The 21,154-nt window shown below is 33.4% G+C and overlaps 3 protein-coding genes across 3 annotated transcripts in view; all 3 read left to right on the forward strand.

The window, feature by feature from the left end:
• LOC112455128 (ionotropic receptor 25a) overlaps positions 1 to 6,445 on the forward strand; it is a 7,854-nt gene extending 1,409 nt beyond the window's left edge. Inside the window, exons 4-16 of the mRNA XM_025016864.1 lie at positions 803 to 969; positions 1,112 to 1,303; positions 1,546 to 1,716; positions 1,861 to 2,058; positions 2,418 to 2,639; positions 3,356 to 3,455; positions 3,736 to 3,913; positions 4,118 to 4,301; positions 4,449 to 4,570; positions 4,649 to 4,796; positions 4,880 to 5,049; positions 5,428 to 5,549; positions 5,930 to 6,445. Coding sequence (XP_024872632.1) covers positions 803 to 969; positions 1,112 to 1,303; positions 1,546 to 1,716; positions 1,861 to 2,058; positions 2,418 to 2,639; positions 3,356 to 3,455; positions 3,736 to 3,913; positions 4,118 to 4,301; positions 4,449 to 4,570; positions 4,649 to 4,796; positions 4,880 to 5,049; positions 5,428 to 5,549; positions 5,930 to 6,207 — 2,252 coding nt within the window. The 3' untranslated portion in view covers positions 6,208 to 6,445. The remainder of the gene's footprint in view (positions 1 to 802; positions 970 to 1,111; positions 1,304 to 1,545; positions 1,717 to 1,860; positions 2,059 to 2,417; positions 2,640 to 3,355; positions 3,456 to 3,735; positions 3,914 to 4,117; positions 4,302 to 4,448; positions 4,571 to 4,648; positions 4,797 to 4,879; positions 5,050 to 5,427; positions 5,550 to 5,929) is intronic.
• Positions 6,446 to 8,001: 1,556 nt separating this feature from the next.
• Positions 8,002 to 11,872, forward strand: LOC112455103 (transcription initiation factor TFIID subunit 1-like). The gene is made up of 4 exons (XM_025016809.1): positions 8,002 to 8,184; positions 8,830 to 9,365; positions 9,687 to 10,393; positions 10,656 to 11,872. Exons 1-4 carry the CDS (start codon positions 8,170 to 8,172, stop codon positions 11,768 to 11,770), a joined length of 2,373 nt encoding a protein of 790 aa, XP_024872577.1. The 5' UTR covers positions 8,002 to 8,169; the 3' UTR covers positions 11,771 to 11,872.
• Positions 11,873 to 12,656: 784 nt separating this feature from the next.
• LOC112455109 overlaps positions 12,657 to 21,154 on the forward strand; it is a 14,388-nt gene continuing 5,890 nt past the window's right edge. Inside the window, exons 1-10 of the mRNA XM_025016815.1 lie at positions 12,657 to 13,030; positions 16,114 to 16,136; positions 16,407 to 16,480; positions 17,094 to 17,463; positions 17,898 to 18,358; positions 18,508 to 18,782; positions 19,132 to 19,316; positions 19,528 to 19,650; positions 19,810 to 19,869; positions 19,965 to 20,090. Coding sequence (XP_024872583.1) covers positions 13,008 to 13,030; positions 16,114 to 16,136; positions 16,407 to 16,480; positions 17,094 to 17,463; positions 17,898 to 18,358; positions 18,508 to 18,782; positions 19,132 to 19,316; positions 19,528 to 19,650; positions 19,810 to 19,869; positions 19,965 to 20,090 — 1,720 coding nt within the window. The 5' untranslated portion in view covers positions 12,657 to 13,007. The remainder of the gene's footprint in view (positions 13,031 to 16,113; positions 16,137 to 16,406; positions 16,481 to 17,093; positions 17,464 to 17,897; positions 18,359 to 18,507; positions 18,783 to 19,131; positions 19,317 to 19,527; positions 19,651 to 19,809; positions 19,870 to 19,964; positions 20,091 to 21,154) is intronic.

The following is a 21,154-nucleotide window of genomic DNA, read 5'->3' on the forward strand; positions in this document are numbered from 1 at the left end:
AAATTTTCTTCAAAAATAATAATAAACAATGTCACTTTAGCTGACAATTTTGTTGAAGTCAGAGTTATCCGATGTCAGTAGAATCTTTTTGATTGGTATATCTTTTTCTTCAAAATGGATATCAGAAGTGTCGTAGAATGTAGATAATCACGGATTATTTAATTTTGAATTTCTTTGCTATGACAATATAATGCAGAGACTCATCCGAGCCAAACGAATAAAACTAAATATTAAAATACATCATATATGATGTTCAAACATATTCAATGTTGCACGTTACTGTCCTCAACACAAAAAATGTAGCTGGATTGTTTTAAATAAAACGGAATTACCTAATCACAAGATTTAAATCTAATCAATAGATCGAATCTATAAGTACATCTGCCTATCTGTGTGAAATGGTCTAAACATAGTTCATTTTGAATAAATCTAATGGCTTGATCTTAAAATAGAATTTACTTTCATAGTATCCAATGTATTTGTAGAAAACAATTCTTTTTAGGAATAAGAACAAAATTAAGCAGTATGACGAATTACGTTAAAATATATAGCTTTTTTGCAACTTTAATCCCAAATTTCTCCCGAATCCCGAAAAGTTATATTTTCCATTAAATAATATGTTATTTCGCTAGTGTTCAAACTAATGTACAGAAATTTGTTTAGCATAAAAGTCTGTCAGAAACAATTGCCCTTTTTCTTTGAGTTTGAGAAAAAGTTATTTGTTGTTAAAGTATTGTTAAAATAAAAACTAGACAATTTAATTTTTTAACATTGACTACATCAGATGTAATAATGATTTTAGAGCTAAATCAGAGCCTTTATTATCTTATCGGAAATTCGATAATTAGATTGGTGGTCATCGACGAATTGACGGAAAGAACTGTGTCGAAAATACGGAGTATGCGACCGTCACCGTCTTATTATGTCATTTATGCTAGCACCCAAAAAATGGAAGAACTGTTTAAAACGGTGAGAGATTTATTTGTATCGGTTTTGGTTTTTAATTAATTGTTCCTATATGATAAGATAATTGAATGTTTATATTTTATAAATCTTTAAAACACATTGTGTCTAAGTGTAAACAGATTATAAAGTGGAAACAATTTTTTAGGCCATTGGTGGAGGACTCGTTAGAAGAGAGGGTATTTGGAATTTAGTATTTACAGACAATAATTATCACGAGTTTCGATATATTACCGGTAATCTTCAGATAAATGTTTCATTCACCGTTCTTAATATGAAGACTGACATTTGTTGTCGTTTAATGGGTGACGTGACCTGCAACTGCCCCCAAAATTTTAAGGTCAGTTTCAATAAGATGAAAATTTTTATGGAATTATTCTGCAAATATTTGCTATCTTATACGAAAAAAATGTATTATCCAGCAAATATGAAAGCTGTCATTAATATGTAATTAATGTATTGGCAAATATTGAAGTAAATTCTTTTGTATTTTCTTTTATTATGAAAAATATTCTTTTCCAATAAATGCGTTTATAATCTATAGAGAAGAATTAAAATAATTAAAAAGTTATGTTACGTTAGATATTCCCATATTATTTCAAACGTTTGATCGGCTTGATCGTAAGTTTGATGAGCGATGTTCAAAGGGCGGGTGTAAGTGTAACTCCAAAGACAGGTCAGTGTGATAAACCCGTTAATTCCACTTCAGCTTCGAACATTACAGCGGAAACGTTTAACAAAATTTTAATGACAGTAAGTATTGCCAAAGTGAAATCTGTTAAAAGAATAAAGTCTGTCTAAATCATATTACGTTTATATTAAAGTATTTTTTATTTAGAATTAAACGCAAAGGTAATTAAACATGTGCTTAAATAAGTCTACTTGTCTACGTTCTAGAGATTGGACAGTAACGACACTTTCGAATATTTGACAGAGAAGGCGATGATCACTTACAAGGCAGAAATCGAGTTACAATCGGTTAGTCATGGCTATGTAGATGCGCTCGCAACTTGGACGAGACGTACAAAAATTAAAGAAGCAGACGGGAGGAAAATAGAACCAGCCAGGCGATTCTTCCGGATTGGAACGGCACCGGTAAGAACCACATTTCGCTAAAGCTTCGTTTCGTTGCTTTCTATCAAGAAGAAATAACGTTATACATTTAGACAAGAAATAATTACAAAATGATTATATACTCAAAGTATTTTGTAACGTTAAACGATAATCAGATGCATTGTTAATTTTATCGTTGACTTTATTTAATTTAAAATTAATTTAATAATTAATTATTCTTTTAATCGTATACATAAGTTAATTTATAACTTCATTTATATATGGAGGATAATTCATATAGTTTCCAGAATTATTTTGGTATTTCACCAGTTAATCAAGAGACACGTAAACGCGAGTGTAGCAAAAGTTAATTTAATGTTGTTGTGATTAATCTGGAATAGGCAGTACCATGGACCGTAGTTAAAAAAGACCCAGTGACAGGCCAAGAAATGCGTGACGACGACGGAAAGGAAATCTGGGAAGGTTACTGTATAGATTTTGTGAGAAAATTATCCGAGGAGATGCAGTTCGATTACGATTTTGTTATCCCTGAAGATCACGAGTTTGGCAGAAAATTGCCTAATGGCGAATGGAACGGTCTGATAGGTGATCTGGCTAAAGGAGTATGTCTAACTTTTTCAAAATTTTCTGTTCACATTTAACACGTTTTTCTTTGAATATCACTTTTCTTTCAGTATCACTTTAAATCATTTGCAATTAATTGCTTCAAGAATGCTAAGTTTTGTCCAAATTGATAGAACGCAGGAATTTTTTCTTATTTTGTTTTATTATGTTGTTAGCTGCTTCCCGATATTCTGTTGAAAATCTAGAATGCACTTATACTATAGATTTTTAGCGCTGACAATGTATATCGGAATACAGGTATATACAATTTAGAACACTATTATATATGTTCTATATAGGTACAATGTATAAGCCAGTTTTAACTGTAGTTTCTAATAATTTCTATTATTTTTATTACAATGCAGTTATATAGTTTAATAATTAAAGAAAAATAAAAAAATTATTTAAACTAAAAAATATTTAAACCAGTGCGCAAATGTCAGTATTCGTATATACAATATTTACAGTATTAGCAATAGTTTCGGTCTTCTAAAATTGTACAAATCCGAAAACAATGTAAAATCGACTGCAGCGCCCTCCGCTTTTGTGCGTACTTTAATTCTGTAAAAAAGTTTTTTCAATTCCGTAAAGCCAATTCAAAGTTTTGTGTTCAAAAAAGTGTCGGTAATTACTGCCACTACACCATCCCTTTAAAAGTTTAAGTAACTTTTGACAACATTCTCTGACTATAGCAAGTGTATTTATTTATTAATAGGAAATTGATATTGCTGTGGCGGCATTAACAATGACGTCGGAGCGAGAAGAAGTCATCGATTTTGTTGCACCCTATTTTGAACAGTCCGGTATATTAATCGGTAAGCAATTTAGATCTTTTTTTATAATACAATACGCGTTGTATTTTATATAAATATTACTTGCAAATAAAATAGTAGTGTTTTAACAAACGTTTATGTTCTTTTTTTCAGTAGTGAATAGTACATTCCGATTCTTATTTTATTTGTTTTTCTTTCTTTTTTTCACTTTATGAATACAAGCTCTATTTGAGGCGAAGAGAGGGGGGGGAGGGATTAACTCAAGATGCACGTAGATAATTGAATATGGAACGGATAATTTATGTTAGTTTTTATTTTCAAGTAATGAGAAAGCCAGTCCGTAAAACATCCTTATTTAAGTTCATGACGGTACTAAGACTGGAAGTCTGGCTAAGTATCGTGGGAGCTTTAACTTTGACCGGTATCATGATTTGGATATTAGATAAATATTCACCATACAGTGCAAGAAACAATAAACGACTTTACCCCTATCCTTGTCGGTATGTATCTCATAATATTTTTATTTTTGCTGCCTTATTTTCTCTGTTATACTATATATTACAAACTAACACATGCAGCTATCTCATATATTAAATGTATTTTGTCATATTTAGCGGGACAGTAATTTGACTTTTAATATATCTGAAAATTTTATATTTCTTCTCCCTTCTTGTCGTATCTAACAGGCAGATTCTACTTTTCAGAGAATTCACATTAAAGGAGAGCTTTTGGTTCGCATTGACATCTTTTACGCCGCAGGGCGGTGGCGAAGCTCCAAAAGCGTTATCAAGCAGAACACTGGTTGCAGCTTATTGGCTATTCGTTGTACTGATGCTTGCGACTTTTACCGCAAACTTAGCTGCTTTCCTTACTGTGGAAAGAATGCAGGTATATCTCTCTTATTACACATTATATTTATCGGAGATTTTCTTTTATTTAATTCAGACAGCAGAAATTGCTCAAAATATTGATCTTCTAATAATAAGACATATTATTTCCCCTCGCTCTAACATTCGTGTATGTTTCATTACATAGTCACCTGTGCAATCATTGGAGCAATTGGCAAGGCAATCACGCATAAACTATACCGTTCTAGCCAATTCTAGTGCTCATCAATATTTCATAAACATGAAAAATGCCGAGGATAAGCTTTATACGTGTGTAAAATAAATGTTATTTTTTTTATAAAATATATAGTTAAGATCAACAATATTATGCATATTACTTGCTTGTAGAGTATGGAAAGAAATTACATTAAATAGCACCAGCGATCAAGTAGAATACCGCGTCTGGGATTATCCGATAAAGGAACAATACGGTCATATTTTGCAAGCCATTACTCAAGTCGGACCGGTCAAGACTACCGAGGATGGTTTCAAGAAGGTACATAAAAAAAAAGAAAAATCTTGAGGAATTGTGAGACGCAACAGTAAATATTTAGTTAGAATGCATCCGATATTTTTCAGGTGATAGAAAGCGAAAATGCCGAGTTTGCGTTCATTCATGATTCGTCGGAGATAAAATATGAAGTAACGAAGAACTGCAATTTAACGGAAGTAGGCGAAGTATTTGCCGAGCAACCGTATGCTATTGCCGTGCAGCAAGGCAGTCATTTGCAGGAAGAAATAAGCAGAAAGTCTTTGATCGATTTTTTTCTATTTTTCTGTTGCGCTTAATTCCTTCACTTTCCAATTAAAAGCTTTCAATTATCGTTAACATATTGTAGTTGCGTGTTGTATTTGTATGTTTTATTGCCGTTGAATATTTCTAACTCACAAGTTTTTATACAATTGTAAATACCTATAGTTGACAGATCTAGAATAGCAAATATGATATGTACATACTTATAGTAACAATCTATACAGCAAAAAATTTTTTCATGTATTATAGTTATTAATGATTATATTTGGAGAGAATGGATTATGCAACACAGATTATGCATAAATGTAATATTGTTTTCTCGAAATCGTCATTTTATGCGACAAATGTCCGACATAAATAATATTACTTTCAGGATACTCGATTTACAGAAAGATAGATACTTTGAGACATTGGCAGCCAAGTATTGGAATCAAACGTTGAAAGCCCAATGTCCGAATTCCGATGACAATGAGGGAATTACGTTAGAGAGTTTGGGTTCGTCGTCATTTCTTACCGTTCACTCGTTATCGAGATCTCAACATCTCGGGTACTCGCAACCCGTCGCGTCGCGTAAAAGAGTCACGGTCGGTCTCGCTCCGCGTGTACTTGGCACGAGACACTACCGTGTTTCTTGATACTAAAAATTAGATATTATATAAATATAATATATTAACACAAAAGAAGATATATATACATAAATTTAATTAAAATTATTATTCGAAACAATTGTAATTACAATTTTTCGAATAATAAAATTATTTTTCGAAACAATTATAATAATATTCCAGTTGGCTATTATATTATTATAATATATTTGATATTTATTTTTTCTAATTGACTCAAATTTTATATCTAACTAATATTTTTACATATAGGAGGTGTATTTATTGCGACTTTGTTTGGACTGGCATTAGCGATGATCACTTTGGCCGGTGAAGTTCTTTACTATCGCAAACGCGGCGCTTCTCAGAAAGGAAAGCCGAATGACAAAAGGACGATTAAGGATACCGAGAACGACAAGATCATGCAGAAAATCGCATCGAAGCTTCAAATGAAGCCTGCGCCTACTGACGCACTTTTTGGCAAACAGCTTAGCCACACGCCCCGTGTTTCACACATTTCTGTTTATCCACGGCATTTCCCTAAAGAGTGAACCAAATTTTCACTCGATGATCCATCGTATTACGGACTCGCAAATCATTTCTGGTTAATCCTTATATGTTTTTCAGAGTTTTCTCCTTTTATAATCACTTTTAACACTTAGAATCTATCACAAAAGTCAATAAGTAGATTTTAAGATGAATTAATCGCATTACGATTAGTGTATTTGTCAAAAGTTAGTTGGATTTAGACTATATTGTTTCATTATAAAATCATTGTTAATTAATGAAATATCGTGCAGAAAATTGAATTTAAATGATTGTTTATATTTGTTAAAAATTGTATGACATAAAATTCTCAAAATTATGTTTGAACTGTGTTTCAGTTACACTGATAGATAAATATTATGCTTTGTTATATTAAAATAATTCAATATTAATTAATTGTCACTGATTATGTAATGTCGAATTAGTCCATGTTTTTAATTAAATATAATATATATTTATTAAAAATGGATATACAATATGCTTCTTTTCAAAATGTTTATACCATTCAAAAAATATTAAATAAATATAATTATCCTATTTATTTTTTTTTTTGAGACTATTAAAAATAGAAACAAAGTAATTTTTAGCATTTTAATGTTCTGTGGTGCCTTATCTTTAAATACAGCTCTGTGTCCTTTTTACATTAATCGATTATTCTTATCATTTTACGTACAATTAAAGTACTAAAATTAGAATAGTTTAGAAATAATTTCATGTTTTGTCAAAATCCGAGATACCCAGGAAGAACAGCAAGTCATAATAAAGTCAAAATAACGTTAAAATGATGGTAAAATGATAAAAAATCGTCATTTTGACATTATTTTGACTCCATTGTGACTTAATTGCTGTTCTACCTGAGTAAGGTACGAAACATCTTCTAAAGTCGCCACGGTCTTTCGGGTAATGACCTTAGTTTAGCTTTCACACAGAATAAAATAATAAAGATGACAGATTCGTATAAAGAAAACATTGAAAAGATGGAATGCTCTACCTATCTTTTCATCAAGAAATTCGACAGCGGTATCTCATATACCGCACAAAAGACCTTATAGCAAATACTCAATAACAAATAAAAATTTTATCTTTATAACAGATTTGACGCGAGTAAAGAAGCTTGTATAATGTCTTTTAGGTATAATGTCTTTTAGGTGGTATACTATGTATTTTGACAAACTGTTGCACGGGAATATTTACAATGTTATGCACGGTCAATGATCCACGAATACTTTCACATTGTATATAGCTTTGCTTCTTGAGCATAAGGATAGGCAAAAACGATAATATTCATTTAATTAACAATTTAATATCACTTTTATTTTTTATTATTTTGTTCAAATTTTCGAAAATATTATTTGAGTCTAATCATTTATAGTTTAACATTGCTGATAAATAATAAATCTGTCGTTTCTTAAGCAAATATTCAGTTAATAATAATCGCAAATATTAATTCATATTGATGAATTTATATTTATACAAAAGCGAGATTGTAATTTTTTTATATTATGATACATGATAAATTACTAAAATGTATAATACAATGTAAATGCCTTAAAGCAAACGGTTGTGATTGTGAATTCATTATTAGTAAAAGCCTTGCTCTATCTTTCTTTTTCCATCGCTGTAATTGTACATATCCTATAATCTCATTATTTTCACTGGTTTTCGTCGTGAGCGCCGAGCGCCGAGTTACGTAAATATAAAAGCAAAAGTAGTTTAGGTAATCGGTCGATTGTTTCGATCACTTCGATCGGAGCGCGTCACGGTTGGTGAATTTTTCTAACAAAAGAATAAAGGTTTATGCTATAGGTAGGGAATAAACTGTTATTTACCGCAAGTCAATATAAAGGCTTTCACACGAAGACGCGATCACTTGATGAGAAAGTGATGTAGATCGTGGTTATCCTATTGGAATCGAAAATACAAATCCATTCGCGAGTTCCATAGAAAACGATCGATGGTCTTCGAAAATGGCTTGTTGCAAGGTCAGTGAAAAAAAAAATGTTTGTATGGAATATAGATTCAATATTGCATTTAATTAATTGTATTCGCATAATGACATTTCTTTCGCTTGTACGTGCAATTGTATATATTTTCTTAGATGAAATTGTTTCTTTACATCAATTAATTTATCTCATTATTTTACAAGTATTTTCAATAAAATTGTTAATTTGCAACAAAATATCTTATATTTTATATCAGAATATAATATTTTTCGTAAATGTTCTTTGATAACTTTTATATATAAAATGATTGAGAGATGAGGAGAAGGGAAGAATCAAATTCTATTAAAAAATTATACTATATATAATATAATATAATATAATTAAAGATACAAAATTTGCAGTTGTCTTTTGTCTTATTTTTTTAGACAAAGAAAGTTTTTTCAAAATACTCATCAAACTTATTACCATTAAAATATATATAAAATATAAAATAAGTTATTCGTTTATTGTTCGTAGTGATAAACACTTCAAGCGGGAAAAAGGTACATAAGATTATTTCATAGGATATTTTGCATGTATAATGTCTAGGAATTTATTATTGTTCTACTAAACAAAATGAATATTTTTATTGCTATTATTATTTGAATAAATCAAGTAAATATTTTCTTATACATACATTTGCAGATATATCTAACGTTATCAGCTCTAATTACTTGTCACGTGAGTGCAAATTATGAGTACGAGCGTGCGAAAAGTTTGAGCCCAGAAAGTACATCGCATCCTTGGTATAAGCAGTATGAGGTTTACGAGAGTGCTCCTTCTGAGATTCTGCCTCATTATAATTTTTATGGATTTAAAAATCGACCTGTAGGTTATTCCGGAAGTCCATCTGAACCTTTCCCGATTACTAAGAAAGAACCTATAGAAGAGAAAAACTTGAAAAAGATTCCATTTTATGCGTTCGCTAACAAAGATTCCACGAGGTACAAGGAATTGACTCCTAATTTTGGAGTTGCGCATTGTCAAGAGATTAAGGTGAAATCGGCCGGAAAGAATGGCAAACCAAGGAAAGGCATTACGACTTGCTACAATTGCAAGGATCCCAAAACTAAATCCACATACGAACGTTGTTTATATAGTAGTAATCCAGAAGAGAGCACATCCGCTAATACGAAGGTAGAACGTTATCTATCCGCGCCTGCTGGCTTCAGATATCGAAGGTAATGATATTAAAGTATTCTTCGAACGTACATAAAAATGTCATACTCGACAATTTATTGAAAGTTTATTAAAATTTAATATTTGGATTTAAAAAAACAATTTTATCAATTCAATATTTATGATGCTATAGTTACGTGTTCGAAAAGTCTTATCTCATTCGAAACTTAATTATATATTAAAAAAAAAAAAAGATAAAGGAAAGGTGTCAAGTGCACGGCGTCAATAAGACGTTTGAACTGAAATTTAAAAGAAACTTAATCCACCCAGTTAATTTCTACTATCACTATTATTACTATTATTACTATTATTTACTATCGTAGGTCCAATTTCGAAAGAAATAAAAATAATTATGGACAATTAGGGAGTCCTTACCGGTTCACTGATGAATATTTCACTGATGCCAGTCATGACGTACCGGCTGCGTACAAAAACAAGGGAGAACAATGCGATAAGGTCGTGAAAGATTCCATGGTGTGCATGGTGTGCAAGGATCCTAAGACCAATGGCAAATACGAGCAGTGCTCGTATGTACGGCAGCCACATGAGAAAGCGTACTCCTATGCCAAATCCAGTTCATTTGGAAAACCTCGGGAAAACGATAGCGACGAACGTCCCGAGTCAACTTCTCATTCCGAAGATGACGAGGAGTCTAATGAGCAAACAGATCGTAGTCCGAGTACCGTAGAGCCTCGTGAATACTCTTATCCTACCGAGGATTATTCCGAGAAGGCTTCGACAGTGGATAAACGAGAAGAAGCACAGGATCCTTCAGCAGATTGTAAACAGATAGAAAAGGATTCCAAGACCTGCACGGTTTGCAAGGACCCGAAGACAGGCGGTACTTATGAAAAATGCACGTATAATTATCAACCCAGCGATAAGTTATATAAATACAGCAAATCGAAAAGCTTTGGATATCCGGATAAGAAATCGGAATCCATTCGAGATTTAAACAAGACTCAAACATTGGACAAATCGAAAAATTACGATTATCCGCAAAGCTCCGAGTCTACGCATGATTATTCAGGTAAGTTTTTATTTTATGTTAAATCCTAAATTACATAGTTCAACAAATTTTTTTTAAAGTAATTTATTTTCTCGAATAACATTTCGCGTAATTATTTTAATGTTCACAAGGAAACTTCGCGAACTAAAATAATTTATCAATTATTATTTATGCAAACGGATACAGCTATAGAATAAATTATTCGATTTATAAATTATAGTAATTCTTGACTGCAATGGTATTTTAGAGAATGTATGTATCTACATATGAATTGATTTTACAGAGAAATCGGAACCCTCTACTTATCCACGGAGATCCGACAGAGCCGGAGAAGCTCAAGTCCCGAATGAGTCCGACGGTACATCTCACGATTCATCCGACTACAGTAGCGATTATTCTATTCCCGAAAAATCGAGTGATTATCAATTTCCATCGCGTAACAACGACAACGACCACGAATCTTACGAAAGCCAAAAGACACCTTCCTCAAAACCTGTTTCGGAACATTACTCCGAAAATATCGGCGCGGATAATTGTAAAACGATTCAGAAGGACTCAATGACGTGCAAGGTTTGCAAGGATCCGGAAACGGGCAACGATTTCGAACAGTGTTCGTACTCGTATCAGCCCAGTGACAAGCTTTACTCTTATAGTAAATCCAGCTCGTTTGGCAATCCAAAGAACGACAAATCCGAGCAAACGTCGCACGAAGACGAGCACCCGTCAGACAGTTCCGAGACTACGAAGAAGTCTTACGGCGAATACGTTCCAGGACAAGCTTACGAAGCTTCGACAGCGGATGAAACAAGGTCCAAGGATGATGCGGAAGGCAAGAAAGGAGTGGACGCCGGATACTTGGACACTGTGAAAAAGAAGGCCGAGATCGAGGAGTTCATGCACAACTTTCGAAAGGAGGATCGATCCAAGTGTAAAAAGATCACGCGCGATAAAATGACTTGCTACCAGTGCGTCGACGACGAAGGCTTTCAGAAAGAGGAATGCGCATTTGTCACCGGACGCGAACCTGACAAGGATCAGCTCGTGTTTCACGAGACGAAAGAATTTCAAGTTGATGCCGCACCGTCGCGAAATATTCGCGACTTCAAGCCTACAAGCTCGAGGAAGACGAAGGCGGTAGAGTCTTTGGAGCCTAGCGCGTCAGCTAGCAGAAATACTTATGTTAGACTGGAGAAGCCGGACAATGAATATCCTGACGAAGCGTCGTATACGGCCGCGGCGGAGGAGACGAAGGAGGCCGAACCGTATGATTACACGTCGGAAACAAGAGCTAAATACGACAAGGTCCTTAAATTAACTCTTCCGGCGTACATGTTTAGTACTTCGGAACACGAAGCGGCGTTTGACGAGATCGTAGCTTCCAGCCATAATGATAATTAGGCATTCGTTGGCACTATTATTGCTTCTTCTTATCATTACGTATCCCGTTACCCTTTATCTTCAAATAGGAAATTTCTCGGTACAAGACATTCTACTCCAGCATTTTCATTGCACTTGAGAATGTTAGCATTATATCTTCGTTATCTAGTTTATAGCATTTAGAATTTATTTGAGTATACATGACTTGATATTTATAATTAAACAAATACTTATCGATGCAATGTAATTATTTAGTTTATATAATTATAGCTTGCTAAAGCATTGCATCACGAATTTAATATCGCGATTGCCGTAATTATTTCTAATTAAACATCTAATGGAGTCTGTCGTAATTAGTATAGTCGTAAAAACAGACTTGACGATGCTTGCAAAATATTTTTAAAATTGAAAAATTCTGTGTTTAAAGTTTTCAACTTTTCGTACAAACCTCTCTATCCCCACTTCTTGTTTGCATAAAAATATTCAAAATACAAAATAATTTCATATGGTCCAGAAGCTGTTTTTCTAGTTATAATATTTTATATTCGGAATACATAAAAAATACGGTCTCCAAAAGCCGTGAAAAGAAATTATGGAGCAGTGAAAATTAATCGACAATTTCAAATTGGACTTACGTATGATTCTCTCAAAGATAATTTATACACTCTATATATATGCATTTTTAATATTCATATAATATATATGATGATCTTTGTGGATCAATGACAAGTGGATTGAGATTATTCAGCATACCTGACTGACGGTATCGCGAATAATAGGAAATACGTTGTCTCGTATATATTGCGATCTTAAAATAGACACGAGCTATTTTGGCGAGCAGCGGCGGACGGCCGGCGAGCGGCGAAAGACGGTCGGTCGGCGCGCGGTGGACCAGCGCGCGAGAGCAACGCAATGCGGCGATCAAATCGGTAAAGATGTAAGACCGTGGAGTCACATCGTCAGCTCTTGCGTGCCAGTCTGTAAAGTCACGACGAGGTCTGAGCACCAAGCGAATCGAAGCGACGGTCTGTAGTAGCTGCGGGCGCGCGCTAGTGTCGGCATCGTTGCTGCTCGTATACCTTTTAATATCCGCCTTCTCCTCTCCAACTTTTGGAATCCCAAAAGTAGTATAGAGAACCGGTTTCTCTTTCTCTCTCTTTCTCTTTCTCTCTCTTCCTTTTTCTCCCTCGACTAGTGAGCAGCGGCATAAGCCAGCGTACGGAATCGACAGTCAGTGAATTACGAAATTATTCTGGATATGAACTCTTCGACACTCGTCGGGTAAGATTTTATCATTTATTCCGAATTGCGAATCCGTCGTTGAAACGCGCGCGACTTCTCGACCGGCCTGACATTGCCTTCTTGTACTTTTCAAATCGCTAGAAATAAAAACTTATTCCAACAAGGATGAGTATACGTTGGAGAAGAAAGAAGGAGGAACAATGGGAGTGCTCGCTACGTAAGAGAAATAAAAAAAAAAAAAAAAAAAAATTGTCGGAATAGCGAAGTACTTAAAATTTAGCTGGTCTTACAATTAGTATTAAGTTCAAGCTTATTCCCCAGCACCGAATTGAATTATCCTCAATCTGATACTATAACTAAGTCAAAAATTATTTTATATATATATAATATAATGTTTATATTTTATCTCAAAACACACACATACACATAAAATTGAAAAAGAGACAGACCTCGTGGAAGCAGGAGAGATGGAACTCGTTTTTCGATCGTCTGTATTGAATCGAGCGTCGCAAGGCCAGATCGGCCTTGCCGTGTCGTGTTCCAAGGAGGACACATATTTCACCGTGAAAAAACGAGTGATGCTCGTTCGACGAAAAGATTTGATTTGAAGCGCAGCTTTTTCGCGAGTCGGCGCATTTTTGCGCCCAGTCAGAAAAATGCCTCGCGCGCGCTTCGGCGCACATTTCAGGCAAAAAGAGATATCTCTTTTCTCGGGTAAAGAAAATCGCTTAGATCGGGCTATAAGGATACTCACGATAATAATTTCTCACATTACATAGTATTTTACAATAGTATTTTAATTCTTGTGCAGCTAACGTTTTTAAAGCCCGAGTTTTTCGTCTTCGTTATACTCTTTAGTGAATTTCGAAAAGTCTCTTTATTCGATACGTCGATTGTGAGACGACCACACATTTATCCCGGTGTTAGAAATCCTAAAAATAAAATGATTGTAAGCGTTTTAATATGCGAGGCTCCACTGCGCAAGTCCGCCCGTGCTAAAATTACTCTCGTTCGTGTATCTACCTAAATACACTTCTACTTGCTGCGGCTCATTGGCTGGGTTCCGAGCGTTACGGTGTGGCCGCCATCGGCATGACCGATTTGATTCGCCATGACCGAAACTTTTCCGAGAAACTTACGCTCCAAGCAAACTTTGCACAGTTTGTGACAACATGCCGCGGAAGAGAATAAAAGAAATATTTCAGGCAAAAAATCAGTCTTTTTAAAACAGATTTTTACTAATTATAAGAAGCGATAATATCCACAAAAAGAATGCTAAATTTATTAAAGCAGTAAATTACTGAGATTCCATAAACCTCACGGTGGTTAAAATAAAAAATTAAAAACAAACATTTATTTCTAGTAATCATATTAGTCAGCAATACTTTTTTGATAAAAGTAAGGCCGCGGTATACAGCATATCGCGAGTAGTATATTTATGCCAAAGTAACGTATAGAAGAAGCTGGCAAATTTTCCACGAGAAGCACTATACCTTTTTCAACGAAGCGTCTCTGAATCTGCTGAAATCGCGAGTCACGTGTCGTAATGGTCGTGCCAAGATAAAAACGCCCGCGCTCCGACACAGTATTAGATTCGACTCCAAAATTCTATTATTAAAATTTTCAGCTTCTTCTATTCATTGCTAAAGAAGAGTTTTCCTTGATTCGTGAATGAATTATTTGCATAGTCATATGTAACTATCAATGAAATTAATGTATTCTGCATATTATTCGCTTTCAATACTTTGTAATTTGAATTTTATGTTAGACTCTTTATCTGATATCTTGTTGATAAATTTGCATATAAAAAACTATCTAAACACATGTTTTACTATTCCCAGACGTATAAATATACATACGTGTTAAATTATTATAAAAACATTTTTTATCATTATCGCTCCGATTTTATCGTATTTCTTTGAAAGGATTTATTATTTTAAGACTTAACACGATTTTACTCAGAAATCACACTGAGTTTACAGTATAAAAATAAATCGACAAAATATACATAATTTCGGGTCTAAAGAAGGTTTTCAATGAAATTGCCTATATTTAATTCGCAATCTTTTTTTACCTTATTTTTCGTATATGTGAAATTTTGAAAATTTTTTTGTAACTTTTTCTCTTAATTCTTCAACAGTAATATTGTCGATGGTGTATAACGACCTACATTTACACAACTGTAAGATACTTTCTGATCGCACTACGATTTCTCAGTAGTCAATGTTGTTTAATCCTTTTAAAGGTATGTCTGACCGTATTATCCTAAAAGACATTTTAATCAGCTTTCGTCGAATTGCACGTAGTTTTCGATCGATAGAAGAAACATGAATGACTAATCAAATATTTTTTCATCAATTTCGTCAATTTAATTATCGCGGCGGTTTCACACATAGGAAACAAAAGCGCCGGCAAATCTTGCTATTATCATGCAAATTAATGATTTTATGAAGTAATTAAAGATTTGTTTGTAAACTCTCAAATTCAATTGTTTGAAAATTCAAACGCAATTAATTACTACAATTTGTATAAATCATGTTAAATTATATATTAAATTTGTACGTATATATGAAACCTGAATGTACGTACGTGCGCAAAGCATGAATACACACAAGATGATTCATCTTTCAAGTAGTTGCATTCCAGTGATAAGATAGCACTGTCTCATGCGAATGAATAAGAGTGGATTAATTATTCATTCCAAATACGAGAAAAAAAACATCACGAGAAAACGATTTTCATTTTATCTGAATGTATTTTATAGTCTGCATTTTATATATTGCGTAGGAAGCAGATTTTAGCCTATTTTTAAATTATAGTAAAATTACAAGTTGTGTTACACAAAAAAAAATATTATCACGCACTGTATAATACTATAAAATTATATTTTTATTTTGTAAAAAAAATGTATTTAAATTATACGAAATAATTCGGAAACTGGATTTATGTAGTAAAAATATTGATTTGAAGAGGCTATTTTATGATACATTTGATATATCTGTCTATTCAGAAGTGAACTTTATGTTAAAGTGAACTCTTCATTATATCTTTAGCTAAAAAAACATATTACGTAACTTATACTTTATTCAAATTATAATAAATTGTTTAATTTTTATTTACAGAAATCCGAATGTCATGGTCGCAGGTATGTACACAAGTCTTCTTTCTATGATAGAAAGAAATAAATATATATTCTTTATATCAGAATTGAAAGTGCTATATTCACAAATGATAGATAATAGTTTTCACGTAGCAAATACAATGGTAAAAAATAATAAAATTAACTATATTGACACGTTAAGCATTAGTAAAGTTACATTTACTAATTGTAAGTTTACACTAGAGCAAAGTCAATTAATTACATCGCTTCTTTAATCATATTGTGTACTATCCCTAATCTATAGCATGATTTCAGGGCCACCTCCACCGCCACCTCCTCCACCTCCCGTGCCTGGTCAATTACCGGCTATGAGGATAAACACTGCCCAAGTAAGATAAAATTATTAAATATATAATTTTTGCAAAACAAATATATTATAATATTGAAATTTGTACTATTGAAATCCCTGAATATTACCAAAGTATTTATTCAAATAGCTATTTTTTATTTTTATTATATTTATAGTTAAAATCAAGTTGTTTAGAAGAGATAAGAAGCACTCGACAGCTCATTGCTAAACATGCGAACATGAAAAGCAATAATTATTAAGCAAAATCAAACCAAAAGTTGAAATTAAATCTAAACACTAACGTAGTTCGTTATATATCATCGAAATGATCACAAAAATTCCAAATTCTATATACGTGAAAAAAGATTGCAAATTATATGAATAATTTCAATAGAATCTTCCCTCAAACTTAGGCCCAGTTTCACAAACGTCGGTTAACTTCTAACTTAAGGTTAAAAGTTAATTGATGTTTGTGGAATTAGGCCTTAGACTTGTTTGTCTAACAATAAAATTGAAATTATGTAAATATGTTGATATTTGAATTTAAATCTGTTGTTAACGTAATGTATTTGGTAACAGTAAAAATTTAGTTATATTGCCTAACTATTAGCTAATAACTTATCCGATGACACTGTTCGATTCGGAACACACAGAATGCAACAGTAAAGAAGCCGCAAGTGGTTAGCAACGATGTTTATGAGCCGCCAGCAGCCATCCAGAATGCCATGCTAACGAAGGATAAGAAACCCTTCACTTATACCCCGGGTATGGGTGGCAAATTAGATCTCTCGCAGATTCGCAGTCCACGAATGGCGAGAAGAGTGGCGAAGAATGCTAATGACGAAGGTATAGAGGGACCACCAAAATCTGCTATCGAGCAACCAAAGCAATCGCCCGCAATTTCGCCCGCAGCGAATCTCTTAGTGCCTCAGGTCGCGGTACCTGTTTTTCCTTGCAATGTGCCACCTCAGCCTCCCAATAGGATGTCACAATCACCTTCAGTCAATAGAACATTGTCGAACGGTAATTATTCATTTATGTCTTTTCTCCCATCTCTTTCATTGAAAATGATTGTACGATATACGGAGTGTCTCACAATACTATAATAACGGCGGCGTGTTCCGAATGTCAATTAATGTATCAAAAATTTTAAAACAAAGATCAGTCAAAGTCACGATCAGATTTGAGTTATAAATGATCGGTGATGCAGCGTAATATATATGCGCATTCAGGTAAAAAACAAACTTGAAAACAAAATATTATACAATATTATACATTACACATATCATGCAAATGTATAATGACAATTTTGATCAGTTTATAATTCGCGAAATCTATTATGATATTGTTTCTTCTATTAGGATTTTCTATACCAATCGCTATTTCATGGAACCACTCTATACATATTTAATGAAATTATAATGAAAGTAAGAAGTATTTAAATGGTTTTCCTATAGCTGTAGACAAGCAAGCGGAACCAGCAAGGAACATTATGAAAGTGGATACGAAAGTAGTGCCAGTCGCAGTCACGTCGAGTCAGTCGAGCACTCCTGAAAGTCCGAGCACCCCGACCCAAGTTACTTTAGCTAAAGCTCCTACACCTTGGCTGCAAAATAAAAACAAGCCCCAAGAAGAATTGCCCGAATGGGCTAAACGCACGAATGGCAATAAAACGGTTGGCAACGATCTTTCAGAGGACGTAGTTTCTCCGGTTTACGTTCAAGTTCAGCAACTGTCTCCGCAATGTTCGCAACCGAAACAAAAGCAAGAGCAAAAGCAATATTCGATTCCGCAGCATCAACAAACGAGACCGCAACAGTTACCTCAACAGCCGCAGCAGCAGAGGCGGAATGCCGAACCTGTAATGTCACCCCAAACTAATTCGCAATCGCAACACGAACGCGTTGTACCCATCCGAGTAAGTTGAAGGATAAAGTTAATTTCTTGCGTATGCCTACCATCTCTCTCTCTCTCTCTCTCTCTCTCTCTCTCTCTCTCTCTTTCTAAAATACATTTACTTTTCTAAAATATATCCATTATTTTTTTTAACGCTACGATATTCTTTAGATCGATGATAGACCATCGGTATTTGATGCGAAGCGTGAATCTGGTCATCATCAGTTTAAACAGCCTCCAACTGTGCATCATCAGCAACGATGGGGTCAAGTGCCCGCGCAACATACAGTGGAGAATCAAACGCAGAATTATCCGCAGAATCAAAAACAGCCTCAGATTTATGCCACATCTCGGCCAGAACAACCGGTTGGAACAACTTATATTATCCCCCTTGTAGTGGAAGGTAGCGAGAAGAGAACGATGCCACCAAATATAGCAGCAAGAGTGTAAGTTGATTATTAAAGAAGAATAAATATGTACTTCGATATACTATATGATAAACTTGACATATGCACAATCAAGCCTATTTTATCAAGTATCGCGTGGCACTAGTTTTAACCAACGCATATCTTTAAATTAAAATTATTAATCTGTCTCAATCCTAACTTATTCCTTTATCCGTTAACAAGAATATCCACATAGCTGAGGATGAGTACCTTAAAGTTTATATTTATCTAAAAAATAATTTCAAATAAGTCACGTTTCAAAAAACTTTTAACGAATTTGTCGCTCATGTATTTGTAACGTTTGCAATTTTATTTTGATTATTAATTACAAGTGTAATTCTTGGGACAGGGTGCAACAGCGGAGTCCCGATATTAATCAACAACAGGAGCCTGGCCCGATTCAATCGCGATCATTTCGTGTCCTTCAAAAAATTACGGACACGGATGAATTCAATGATGTTGGTTCAGAACAAATACGTAAAATGGAATTAAGCGAAGATGAAAAACTACTCATGAGTAAATTTAAAGAACAAGGTAGAATAATATTATTTATTCGTCTATTATTTTGATTCTTTGTTATATCCGTATTTAATGATATATCAATATACGTAACGTACATGGAAAGATTTTCGTTAAATAATAATGCTAACTATATATCAATAACGTTAAGTATTTTTTAAAAGATAATTTATTTAACTTTTCAAATTAAATCATCGCTTAAAAATATTTATATTGTATTTTACAGTCGATCATGAGACTTATCTCCATCAAGAGAAAGATCCGAGATATCGTGGTGCGGCAATACCTTCACGAGCTTTCCGTTTTTTACAAAATATGACAGAAGCGAATGATAACTCAGTTTGCGCTGGTAAGATTGTTTTATATGCAGAATATTTCTGTTAAAAAATTTTACTTTTATGCTGAATTTCACCAATCTTGTTTCTTAAATCAATCAAACCTGATGCCTAAATAATATAAAGATTAGATATAGCAAATATAAACAATAGGAGCATTTTATATGTTACAGCGCCACATAATGTACAAAACGTTGCGAATAAGAGGCAAAATAGAAATTCTAAGTCGTTCGGTAAGTACGCGTAAAAACAAGTTTTGCAAGTTTTTCTCAACTCGATAAAAATAATTGAAATATAATAAATTTGGCTTGCGATAATTCTTCTACAGAAGAGATACAGGCAAACTTGCCACCTAGTGAACAACAAGTACCAGAACCGAAGAAATACACGGGTAGTGCAATTCCTTCTCGATCCTTCAGGATATTACAAGCGATGACAGCATCGGAAAACGATGGTAAATATGCTAAATTGAAACATTTATCTTTTACAAAGTTATCTTTGTTTATAAAATATTTTTGAAAAATTATGGATATTCCTCAAATAGTTTCTTTTGCACTTTTATTTATACAAGATGAGGTCCAAAGTTCCAGTTTTCGAAAAGTATTTACGTTATTTTATAACCTTTTTACGTGATATTTAACATATATTATACAAATTAATAATTTATCTTTGACATACACATTCTTTGTTCATAAATTAATTGTAGAAGCTTATTTATCTGTGTACATTAATATATCATAATAAGTGCTTTATATTCTAATTACTACTTTATTGACATAACATACGTCACATTTCTCAAATTTCCCAATCCTGTGTTCACAGGAATAATAAAATTCTCTTGGCTACTGATAAATATATTTATATATGTACACATACATCTACGCACTCACGCACGCACGCACGCACGTACGCACGCACGCATACACACACGCACGCACACATACACACACACAGCAGACTAAGCAAAGTGTTACACAGATTAATATCTGAGAAACTGCTAAATAAAAATAATGTGATAAATATGATGGCAACTCGAAGATCTTTTAAATGTACTACAATTGATTTCTGAAAACTTTCTTGGGAAGAGGGGGAGCAATATATTGATAATTTTAAATAGTATCTATTTTAAAAAGAATTATAAAGAAACTAAGCAACTTTTACTTGAAATAATTTTTTCTAAAAACACCAATTAAAAGTTATCGGCCTTAATAATTAAGAATTTATTGATAGTAGGATCGGTTGATTATAGATATAAAATTAAATTGTTTTTTGCTTCATAAAAAAAATCCTAAGAGCAAAAGTTTAGGTGAACGTAAAAACTACTGAACAAGTCTTATTGTTCAATTCATTATTTATCAAATTGAGTATCTATGAACGCGTGTATAATTTTAGCAAAATTATTGGATAAATCCTTATGGTTACTAGTCCTTTAAGGTCAGAGAAAAAGAGAGAGACAGAGAGAGAGAAAGAGAGAGAGAGAGAGAGAGAGAGAGAGAGAGAGAGAGAGAGAGAGAGAGA

Source organism: Temnothorax curvispinosus, unplaced genomic scaffold, assembly GCF_003070985.1.
Source record: "Temnothorax curvispinosus isolate PA1 unplaced genomic scaffold, ASM307098v1 QBEX01005835.1, whole genome shotgun sequence".
Lineage (NCBI taxonomy): Eukaryota > Metazoa > Arthropoda > Insecta > Hymenoptera > Formicidae > Temnothorax > Temnothorax curvispinosus.